This window comes from Cuculus canorus, chromosome 2 (genome assembly GCF_017976375.1).
Source record: "Cuculus canorus isolate bCucCan1 chromosome 2, bCucCan1.pri, whole genome shotgun sequence".
NCBI classification, from domain to species: domain Eukaryota; kingdom Metazoa; phylum Chordata; class Aves; order Cuculiformes; family Cuculidae; genus Cuculus; species Cuculus canorus.
In genome coordinates this window covers 31,052,426-31,064,674 of record NC_071402.1, presented here as the reverse complement: position 1 = coordinate 31,064,674, position 12,249 = coordinate 31,052,426, and the positions used below count along the sequence as shown (strand labels likewise).

Sequence of the window (12,249 nt, the reverse complement as noted above, 5' to 3'; positions counted from 1 at the left end):
GTCCGCATCAGTCTGCAAGGCTAAAGTTTACAAATACTTAATTTCCTCTCTGGAAGTTTTCTGATTCTGACATTTTAGAAAGAGAAGGTTTTGTTCAGTTTTCCATGTCCTCAATCATTTTTGAAGAGTAAGCTAGGAAGAAATTTTGCATAATTACATTTACACGTACACAACCTGCCCTACAGAATGACCTGAAATAAAAAGCACTGCATACAGTCTAGCAACACAAGAATTTATTAAAGAGGATCACCAGTTTCTAACATTATATGTCCATAACTGCGAATACATGCTCAGTGGTTTGATTCTGTCTTACAAACGTTTTTCTAAAGCTGTTTCAAGGACTGGAGTGTTACAAGACAAAACATGGTACCTAACTACAGTGTTTGTTGTGGTTTTAAGGGTTTTTCAAATAGGTTTTATGTATTTAAATAAAAAATACACCAAAACATATTTCTACTATTTTTACACAGATATCACAGGAGAATGTGATGAATAGGAAGATACTGAAATGTCATCTGACAGCTTACAGTGCAGCAAAAGCATTTATCCTGAATCACATGAAATTACATGTTCCAACTTAGGCTTTTTAGGGTTTTAGCCAGCTTCTGGAGTCTTCCCCATGACTGTTATTTGCAATGTGGGCATTAGAGAAATCCTGCTGGAAAACAGACTGTTCCAATAGACAAACAATGTGCTAATATAGGATATTTTATGGCTGGATAGCTTCCTCAGTGCTCTCAGTGCTGAAAGAACCCATAGGCATAAACCACAATTTTTGCCGCTATACTGAGTTATGGATAGATGTTTGTTTTTCCCTGCACACACTTGCCTTATGAAGCTATACTGGCAAAATGTAATGATGTGGACCAAAGCAGTCCCTCGCCTCATCGTGAAGGGTCTGACTGGCCTGACATGTTGGAAGGCACCCTGGACTGAGCACCGGCTGCTCAGCACCCTGTGCAAGCAGCAGGCTGAGCTTACGTGATTTCAAGGGGCCTCGAAATGTGAATAAACAAAGCCAGCAGAAGTGCCTGTATTGGTGAAACTACACCCTCTTATGGAGAAGAAAATAAGGATGTGGTATGAGTAGAAGCCATTCATTAGTATCAACAGCTTGGTTTGGCTTGAACAGCAGGTCCAACTCCCTAATCTCCAGGAATGGTCAAAGCAAAGATGAAATACGTAGAAAAGATTTTCCTTCCCTTTTTGCCTATGCTTTTTTGTCCTGTTCAGCCCACGTAATTTTCTTATTTGCAGGTGAACGGTGTGATCTGCTGTCTAGAAGAATGCACCAAGCCTCGCTCTGCCAGCTGGGGGATCCAGCAGCCGTGCAGAGCAGGGATGGGGCTCAGCACTGCTACCACTCCCCCTCCCACACCCCACTGCTTGTGATAGTCTGTGGCTCCTGCGCTCCTGGCTTCAGCCTAGCCGAAAGCACCCAGCAAGCACAATGGTATTTTTCCTTCACAGAAAAGAACCCATAAAATTCAGATTTTAGAAAAAATACAACTGTCCAAATTCAGATTTGCACTGAAAACAGATTTTGTACTGTACATTTTTTATTTCGATACCTAAGTCCTCAGTATTTCTTGCTAACTAGTTATTAGTGAAGCTATTTCAGTCCCCACACTTGACTCAAGAACCGTTACTGCCTGCTAAGCTCTTGAACCTTACCTGTTGCAGCTGGAGCAGAGGAAGATGAGGAAGGTGAGGAAGAAGAGTGTTGTCATGGCTGCCAGACTTCCCCACAGGATGACATGGACCTGTCCACTGCCTAATAAACTACTTTCTGGCCCCATGGTATTAAAAGGAGCTGGTGTCACTTGGGGATGAAGAGGTTATTCCTTGGAGAAGGCTGGCATCTGTGCTGTGTGTACCTTCTGTTTCTGCAGAAAGAAAAACACGTTTGGAAGTCAATAGACATTTCGAAGATAATGAATCTGACAGCTACAAATCTGGCAAGAGAGATTTTCAAATCCAGATCTTACAAGAAACCCCCAGTTTCAAGTACAAACCAGACAGCCAAAGAGATTTTCAGCTACATTTCTGACAGTGACATAGAACAAATCTTTGGTCAAATATTAACGCAAGCTGTTACCTATCTACAATTTCAACACAAATAAAATGTAGTACAGTATCTCTGTACTCGTATTTTGAGGAAAAAGTTTATAAATCCACTGTGTGGGACAGAATAGTCTATTTTGCAGTGATATTTGTTATCGTCATTAAAAAGTGAGCTTTCAAAACCAACTACAACTTCTGCAAAGTTAACAAGCTACAAAGAGAATTGCAGCAGGCATTCAGCTCCTTCTTTCTCAGCGTCTCCTGCCTGCATGTGATTCATGCTTTAAGTACAGTGACAAATAACCTAGGTAAGTCTTTGAGAGGAATACCAGAAAAATCTTTCGCACAGTGGATCAGATCTAATCTTATTTCTGTGTGAAATGCTTATTTTTCATAATACTATATCTGAAGAATAAATATTTACTTCATTTTTTTTGCTTCTCCTCACCTGAGTCTAAGAAAATAACTAATGAGAAAAGTAGATGCAGATGTTTTTACGAACATGAATAAATACAACTTTTGCTCCAGCACAGCAGCCCCTGGAGAAACACCCTGGGTTAATGATATTTATGGTATATAATTTGTGGCATATAAGTTATTCTAAAATGCAGTAGGGCTTTTAAATTTAATAATTGTTGACATGGCAAAATTAAAACAAACAAAAAAAAAAGAAGTCTTTCAATGTGCACTACTGAAGATACAAATTCCTCTGTAATTTGGGAACAGGTTATGCAAAGTCAATTTACAGGCCTTCCACCAGACTTTGAGATTGATAAACACTGAAAAAGATTACAGTGGCTAAGAAATGAGCAGTTATCTTTTGGGAATAAAAAAGTAGCACAAACATAAGATTGCAAATGTCTAAACCCACTTAGTTTAATTTTATGCACATGTTGTATATATGTTTTATATTTGAAATATGTATGAACATACATATATATGTTTTGGGTTTTTTTAATCATATTTTTGTAACCGCAAATTTAATTAGGTACTAATAATACTATCTGAATGAGAATTTGTCTTTCTAACTTCTTTTTTAAATGAATTTTTGAAGATAATCTGTGGCCGGTTAAGGCTTTTAAAAATTATTTGTAAAAGATCTTTCACCTTCTTTTTCCTCCATCATTTTGCCTTTTAAAAATACCAGGTTTTTCCTTCCTTGGAAAAAAAAGTATTAAATGAAAATGAAATGTGAAAAAAAAAGGAAAAATAAATCAAATATTTTTTCAGCACTTTTGTTGTCTTTTCTTTCTTAGCTTTCCCAAGAAATAAAAAAAGAGAATGCAAATGAAAGAAATATTTTTTCTTCAGTCCCAACGTCCCCCCCGATATTGGGCAAAGAAAAAGATAAGAAAAATAACAGGAATTTTAAAATGTTTTTCTCCTTTCTTAAAACAGAACCACATTTATTTTTTTTAAAGCAGACACAAAGTTGTCTTGAAAGATATAATTTAAATCATTTCTACTCCCGAGTTAATGATTTTATACTTATGCCGAAGAACAATATTCCACTCCTCTCAGATGATTACATAATGCACCAAAAATTAATACAGTAGGAAAAATTATTTTATTCTACACATATATATTAAGGCTGTTGGCCTTTAAATGAAGATAATATTTGAGCCAAGAAAAGCTAAGGATGCATGGGGAGCAGCTCCATGGAAAAGCTGCATCTTTGAAGACTTCAGTAGAGACTCAGGAAGCGTTGGGATAAGCAGGAGCAGACAGAGTGGAGACTGAGCTTAAAAAGGAGTAAGATCAGAGAGAGAGAGTCAATGGAGACCTGTGTGTGAATGTCAGGAGTAAAGTACAAGACTGAAGCTAGACATGACACATCCCACCAGGCAGAAGCCAAATGGAGCAAAGAGAGCAACTGAGGACAGGAGCTGTACTTCACCTACAGCAAGTGAGCAAGAATTCAGATACCAAAGCTTTGACTAAAAGTTGAGAGAAGGTCAGAAAAGGTCAGAAAAGTAGAGTGACACTTGAACCAGGGGAGGCATCTTTTGAAGACACCAGTTACCTGTGCAAACAGAACAGAGTAATAAATTGGAACAGATTGATGACAGATGAAGCCCTGTGTGAGGGAAGCTGAGCAGGCAAAACGTGACCAGTGGCTTCTCTTAGCTCCTTGAACAGTGAAAGTTTAGCATAAGTGCTACAGGACCTGGAAGCTGCTCAGCATAGAGGACAATCAGAAGTAAAATAAGCATACCCCATATTCACCCTTCTCACCAAGTGGAATCAGAGAGATTACTCCTACTGTTTAACACCTCCCAAATTATAAGGCTGAAATAGTATTGATTCAGGATGCTGCCTTTAACACCAGGGAACTTCTGAAATACTTGAAACTGGACAAGCAGCCAACAGTTGTCCTGACTAGTCCCGGACAGAAATCTCGCAGACATAGATTGAAAATAGAACTGTCTGAACTTCCTCTGCTTCCACTTGGTGAATACCCAGACACCAAAATGTTAATGTATGCCTAATAGAATTGATTTCCAAGCTGCTTCAGAGGCTACCTTTAAAGAGAAACTTATTTGCAATCGCAACTATCTAACAGGCTAATTTCAAAAGGGCCTTAGCTGAAGTTTAACTCCTGCTTTTACAAGGAAAAGTGATATTGTGCTGCCCTCTGGTGAATGTCTCCATTCAGGGACAGGGATTTCTGGCCCTTCTGAGGGTGCTTCAGAGATGAATGCAAACCCAGCTGCTAAAGACGGAGCTCACAAGGGGCCTTTCATTTGCTGGGCTTGAAAAAGGTTCCACCTTCATCCTTGAAAGACTGCCAGACTTGAATAATTTAACCTTGCAGAGAGACATCACTGAGATAGAACAACAGTCAATTGAATGGGGTTTGGGGTCTTTTTTTTCATATGTGTTGATCTTTTAAGATGAAGATTTCTTTCACTGTACCCCTTCCACAGAAATCCCCACACAACTTCCTGGCGACACCAAGCTCAAAAAAGAAGTACTAGAGATAGGCCTGGAATACCTGGATAAGAAAACTGGTTATTTCGTCTAAGGCAAAATACAAACCACGGTTCACAATCACATTTCAAAGCCAATATCAGTTCAGAAAACTAATCCTTATACTATATTGAATAAAATTTCTCATTCTTGTGGCAACTTCTTGCTTTTTAGTCATCAATATTTGCCATTAGTGGAACCTACACGGCAAATAATGCCCGTAGCCATTTCCTCAAAATTGCATTTAAATGCACAATTGCATTTGCAGTTTCAAAAAGACAGATACTTCACTGCATGGCCTCCAATTTCACGGTGAGTAATGTGTTATTTTTCTTTACAGCTGTTGCAGGGATAAAGAAAGCAGAGCTGAGGCAGTTCATATTGAGTCAGTGATGATCAGAGTGTAGGATGTGCAAGTGCAAATTTGTTGCCAAAAAGCCTGTATCTGAGATGAAGCAGTTTCGTGTGTAAGATATATGCTGTAATTTTAGAGAGCACATCAAGTGACAATTTCAGCTAGTAAGGAAGAGCTTGGACTGAGACTTGAACTCCTCTGAAGCCCAAGAATCACAGAATCATAGAATCCCTAAGTTGGAAAAGACCTTTGAGACCGTCAAGTCCAACCGTACCTGTCCATTACTAGATCATATCCCTAAGCACTTAATCTACCAGTCTTTTAAATACCACCAGGGATGGTGACCTAATCACCTCCTTGGGCAGCCTAATCCAGTGCTTGATAACCCTTTCTGTGAAAAAGTTTTTCCTAATGTCCAATCTGAACCTCCCCAATGCAGCTTGAGGCCATTCCCTCTCATCCTATCACCTATCACTTGGGAGAAGAGACTCTCCCGCAAATGCTTGTGTCAGTAATGTTACCACAAATGTCTCACCTGCCTCTCTACAACCTCCTTTCGGGTGGTTGTAGTCAGTGATAAGGTCTCCCCTCATCTCCTCTTCTCTAGGCTAAACAACCCCAGTTCCCTCAGCAGCTCTTCATAAGATTTGTTCTCCAGCCCCTTCGCCGGCTTTGTTGCTCTTCTCTGGACACACTCCAGAACCTCTATGTCTTTCTCATAGTGAGGGGCGCAAAACAGAACACAGGATTCGAGGTGCAGCCTCACCAATGCTGAGTACAGGTGCAGAAACACTTCCCTGGTCCTGCTGGCCACCTCGTTTCTGATACAAGCCAAGGTGCTATTGGCCTTCTTGGCCACCTGGGCACACTGCTGGCTCATGTTTAGTCTGCTGTCAACTTCTCCTCCAGGCAGCTTTCCAGCCACTGTTCCCCAAGCCTGTAGCACTGCATGAGGTTGTTGTGTGGACAAAGTGCAGGACTCTGCACTTGTCCTTGTTAAACCTCATCCCATTGGCCCCATCCCATTGATTCAGCCTGTTCAGATCCCTTTGCAGAGCCTCCCTACCCTCAAGCAGATCGATACTTTCTCTCAGAAACGGACAGATCCAGTGTGCTTCAGGTCCAGGATCTGACCTGGGTTTTCTAAGCAAAGATTCGCTCAAGCTTACAGCAAAACACAGGGGATATGCTTTGTGAGAAGCTGACATCATGCTCCAGTGGCATGGGAGGCCCAGCAGGAGATGGCTATATGTCCTCTCCCACTGCCTTCCCCTTGGCTTCTCGGTATTACAACCGTTCATTCATGTCCTGTCGCTAATCACACTCAGCCCACGCTTTCCAGAGGGGAAAGAGTGGGAAAAGCCAATGGCTTCACCTCTCTCCTTTTCTTAATGAATTATAGATGCAGTGTAGGCAAGAGAAGAAATTGTTTTGACAACTGAACAACTTTGAATGTGAGAAGCCAAACGCGACAGGACAGGAGAGATTCAAGGAGGGCTGCAGGATCACAACTCCCCATTCTAGTCTGTCAGGCTGGATTCAACACTGCCCAGGAGCTTCATGTGCTTGCCTCTTGGCTGAGCTTCATTTCTAGGGCTCCTTCTTGGGCTGCTCAATCTTCTACTGTTCTCTTCTCTTTCCCATCCCTCCTGTTCCCACTGCCTTCAGTAATCCACTGCTAAACTGCAAACCAGATCAGTCAGATCGCCCAGTTTGGAAGACCTCGCCCACCCCAACAGTGCAGACCTGGAAGGTCTGAGAAAGCGTGGAAGAAGGTTGCAATTTTAATAGAGATTTTAATTGGTCTGGTAGCAAGCCCCTAGAGAGCTGCGTTAAACCCGAAAATAGTGAAATACAAGATACGTGGAACTGAGACATGAGCCTAGAAGTATGAAACTAATGAATGTCCTCTTGTCTGCATCCAGCTGCAAACAGTGCAATTCAAACACAAAAATAGAACAGAAACCTGGGCTACAACCAACATGCAGCAGCAGAAACAATCCTGCAGGTGTGAGTAACATCTGTGCATGCTGATCCCTTTTATCTCCTGTTCTTCCAGATACTGAAAATGGACTTCCTCTATGAAGTCAGAGACCTGCAGGAGACCTAATGAGGTCCTGTTACCTTACTCCATCTTCAGACAACTCCCTCTGCAACTTCAGGCCCAGTTTAGACAACAGTGGGTGCAGTGTACCTCCAGGTGCCCAAAGACTGAGCACATCCCTTGTAACATCCTTGGGACACCCTGAAGAAAACAACTGAAGTAAAGATGGCAATCCATTATCACATCTCCTGCACCAACAAGAGTTCACACCAAACTACACACATGATTTAGAGAAGAGGGAGGACGGGGCAAATACATTTTACTCAACACAAAACCATTTCCCCATCAGGACTATTCTCTGCATGCATGGAAAAACCACACTGCTGGCAAGGAAAAGCCATTTGTGCTCCTGGCGGGAGCTAAAGTGCAGTGCTACAGTAAACTGGGTTAAAATGAACTCAAAGCCCACTTCCTTCACTCAAACATCCCTTCTCTAAACCTATTAATTCTAAATTGAAACTGGTTTCTGACCTTTTTCACCGTATGTCCTTACCACGCTTTAGTGGCAGAGCAGCTAAAGGCAGCTTCTGAGTGTTTCCCTTCTATAGTTCGCCACAGCTGGTGGACTGCTGAAGTATAACCTGATGTGGCAGCACACACAAATTTTGTGACACCATTGGGGCTGCATTTGTTCCTCTGTGGGCAAAATACTTGGGCCAAACTTTTCACAGGTGCCTCCTACTGCAAGTCCTGGTTTGGAGCCTATCTGCAGCAGTTGGTGGAAGTTGTGCTCTGAATATTAAGGTTACATCCACAGCAGACTAAACGTTGGGGATAACTGTCCTACAGCCAGCTGGCATGGCACAGCCTGAGCCCATACTGTTAAACTTTCTTACTCTCCACCAAATAGTGATTGTATCCAAATTGTCTTCCAGGAGTATTCCCTGACCAGAGCTACTCCTGAGTTGTGCTTGGGATTAGTTCGGGAAAGAGCTTTATGACTGCAGTCAAAATTATGCTTCAGGCTGTTCTAACTTGGTAAAACCAGATTCTTCGTATCTCAGACTCAGAATTTAAAAGCAGGGGTCTTTTTGACCTCAGCTCCCTTCTCTTCTCTCAGTACTCCTCCACCAACTGGACATGCACAGCTTTCTACCCACTCTATCTCCTTTACCAGCTCCTGTCTCTCTCCCTGCTCCCAGTTTTGTTTGCTGCCTGAGGCAATCACCTCTGTTACAGGTGAAAAAAACTACAGTAAGATATTAAAATAGAATATATGTATATATTCTCTCTACATATAAAAATAGCATTAATACCTAATAAAGTATATAAAAAGATGGTGAAATTTTATTAAAAAGATAAAATTCAGCTAATTCTGAGACATTGCTAGGATAAAATAGATGATGCTATGGAACAGCCTGAATACACAAACATTATCCTTGGTTTAAATTGGTGCTAGGTGGATATAAACAATTGCAGTTAAATGCTTCTAGAGACTACAGGTGCCAGGAATGCTGGTTGGATTGAGGTCTTGCCTGGCAGAACTTCTCCTAACATGAGATTGTCACTAAAGCCAAAATCGTGAAGTTTCTCCAAATGCATTGTAAAAAAGTTGTAAGACTGATTTGTGTTACTATTTCTGCATTTGCATTGCCTTGTTTTGGCTTCTGCCCGTTTATATGCAGATCCAGTACAGCACTACACAAACATTAAGACCAAGATCATCTTTCTGATGCAGTACCTACTGCATTTCATTTTTGGGCTTCCTGTGCATTAAATCAGGATAAATCCCTTCCAGCAAAAGATTAAAGTTCTTGTGCAGTTGTGTTTTGAGCTGCTTGGCTTGGCAGCACCCATTTAACAAGAACAGTTAAAGACAGGCACATCTTATTCCAAGCAGTGAAGAACTGCTACAGGAGACCAGATGTGCACATAATTAAGGCCCGGTCCTGAAAGCCTGATGCTGGAAGGAATTACTGGCATGGAGTGTGCTGCTGTTGCAGACTGTCAGATGAGCTTTGCAGGGACTGTGCACGCTGTAAGCCTTCAAAATAGTTCACATTTCTGCTTTGTGAAGCAGCAGAATAATGAGTTTCTGATCTAATTCCCCACTGTATTTACTTTCACAGAAATCATAGCTGGCTTATCAAAGGATGTATGTGCTCTATAATGCAAAAAAACATATCTAAGACAAAATTGAACAGTCCCAAATCACCGGTCACTTTTAACCTCTTCTAAGTCTTAATGTCTCCTAAAGAGAAACCAAGTTTATCTGAATTCATCTATCTGTGGCAATGCAGAAAAACTTAGACAGGCTTTTGCAGCAGTAAATGTCAAAATACACCACAATCTGCATTCATACTTTAATCAGCTCATTCATGCTTTGTCAGGCTATGTCACCTCAAGGTCAACATATTCAAAGTTGATATGACTTTTCTTTCCACACCTTCTTCTCTATTCCTACTAGCATTCTAGCAATTCCACACCAGCCAGTATTGTAGGCTGCCTCTCCTCCTCAGAAAGATATCTGGGAAAGTGGGAAGAATCAGGAAAGTCATATGAACAATTTAAGAGATTGCTTCAAGGAGGCAGAATAGTTTCTATTAAAATGGTTGAGAATTTTATAAAGTAGGAGATGTCACTAGGAAGGTATTCTAGCAGACTGTAAAACCAGATTTTCAAAGGAAGGTGAGCATAATTGCATGTGAACATGATTATCCCCCAGTGAAACACAGGCCACATCCTAAGGTTAATACACATGCATAATTATGCACCTAATTCGTCGTGGGCTTAGCACATTTATTTCCCATACACACAAGTTCTTTCTGAGTGTAAGCCATACGCTCACAGATTTCTGACAAAGGTATCTTCCATTATAAATCAGGTCCTGAGTAAACAGTTCTCAAACCAAATAACTTAAAGCCCACAAATTCATTCCATGGTGGGTGGAATTACCCCCATTTCACCACCAGCAGTACAAAACCTCCAGCACAAGCAAGGAAAAGTGAGTGATGCAGACACAGCTTGCAAATGCAAAGCATCAGCTGGGCTTGGCCAGCTGCTGAGGAAGAAACCGACAATGAAGCCTCCCTGAAACAGCTCCTAGGGACACTACCACATATTTTCCCCAGGCTTTAGCAGCCAAATAGTGACTGTCTCCAATATGACAGCATAAAAGCTTTATCTGATGAGTGACCATGCCAAATATTACAGCTTAATTGTAGCATATTATGCTTTCCCACACCCCCACAATATCCCTTATTGCTTTCTGGCTGCAGTGAGGCCATTAGACCACAATTACTACATACTTTAGAGCATATAGAAATGAAAGCTGTCTTTGTGAAGTGTTTTCCAGCCCTGACAAAACTATTCCTGATAGCTTTGTTTTTCCTGGAACTAGATGCTATTTCATATTAAACATAGCCTGTTTATAACTGCACTTTGCTGTTCATGTAATTCTACCTTGCCAAGTCCCCTTTCACTTGCTGCAGTGCAACAACATTTTAAGCAACCCTTTTGCAAACTCAGGTAGTAATAATGGAAGTAGAGAAATTCCCTCTAGCCTGCGAAGTGGGTGCACACAGATTCTCCCTCTGTCATCCAACCTAAAAGAACTCTAAATAATTTATGGCAATAGTACTTGTTCTCAAACTGATGTTTGGCTCATGAAACACAACAGACAGATAGTAATTTTCCAGAAGCTACTTCCAATTTCCAAAACACCCATAACTTATAAAAATAGAGAAGGTTGCAAAATATGCAGCAGCAAAACACAATACTCTGATAGTCCTTGGTGAAATGCTGCTGAAGAAGAAGTGTGACTTTTTTAGAAGACCAAGAATCCTACTTAGGAGTCAATTCAACTCACGCATGTTTACATCTCTAAAAACAGGCTCCCATTGACCTGAGAGATCTTACCTCTGTTCTCATCACAGGAGAAGGCTGAATGACTTCCACTCGTACTCAACTTCTAGATTGCTAAAATTTTAGTACTTCTAGTGAGATAAACTCTACCTAAACCGAGAAATTTATAAAGTGCCTTGTGTCCAACTGTCAGCACACTACAGCCTTTTAATGTGCCTTGAGTGAGATCTCTCCAAAATGAAGCACACCAAAACAATTCCAATTTTGAAAAATCTAAGCAAAATAATTTTAAATGTAAAAAGCCCAGATAAATGAGTGCCAACACTACCATATAATCTATACATAAAAAAGTCAAGAAGACAGGATTGTTCCAGGGAAGCTAAGTGATGGTCCTTGGAGGCAGAGTGCAAATTACGTTAGAAGGGCCTGTTATATTTAAGATTAAATAATGTTGAAGCAAAAGGAATTAGTGAGAATTGAGCTGTGTAATATGGTACAGCAAGAGAGGCAGCAGTTAGTCAGTTTCATGACAGACCAATCTTTAAAAAACAGGGTTCACCTTGTGATTTGCTTTGTAAAGGTGAAGAACTATTTCAAGCCCAAATTTCTCACTATTCGCTCTAATTGATTCAATAAAGTGATTTTTAACTTTTTAGCATCTGTATTTCACTGGGAAAGTCAGCTTTTTGTAAATATTTGGTGCATGTATGCAGAGCCTTTACAGCTGGAGATGCTCTTGGTCCTGAAGAGTTTACATTTTACTTAGACAATACCAAGAGAATCACAAGACAATCACACAAGAGAATCTCAGTGTTAATAAATTCATTTTCATGAAAAGAATGTCCAAGACAAAGAAGTATTTGGCAGTTTTCAAAGAATTCATTGGCAGAGATGAGAACTGATCCCAGATAGCTGGTGTCCCCAGCTAGTGCTGCATCTATGCAATCTTTCT

At 40.7% G+C, this 12,249-nt stretch overlaps 1 protein-coding gene across 10 annotated transcripts in view; it reads right to left on the bottom strand.

Annotated features, from left to right (window-relative positions):
* PAG1 (phosphoprotein membrane anchor with glycosphingolipid microdomains 1) overlaps positions 1-12,249 on the bottom strand; it is a 119,042-nt gene that overhangs the window by 18,601 nt on the left and 88,192 nt on the right. For all 10 annotated transcript variants that reach the window (XM_054058585.1, XM_054058582.1, XM_054058586.1 and 7 more), the window contains one exon: positions 1,675-1,886. In XM_054058585.1, coding sequence (XP_053914560.1) covers positions 1,675-1,799 — 125 coding nt within the window. In that variant the 5' untranslated portion in view covers positions 1,800-1,886. The remainder of the gene's footprint in view (positions 1-1,674; positions 1,887-12,249) is intronic.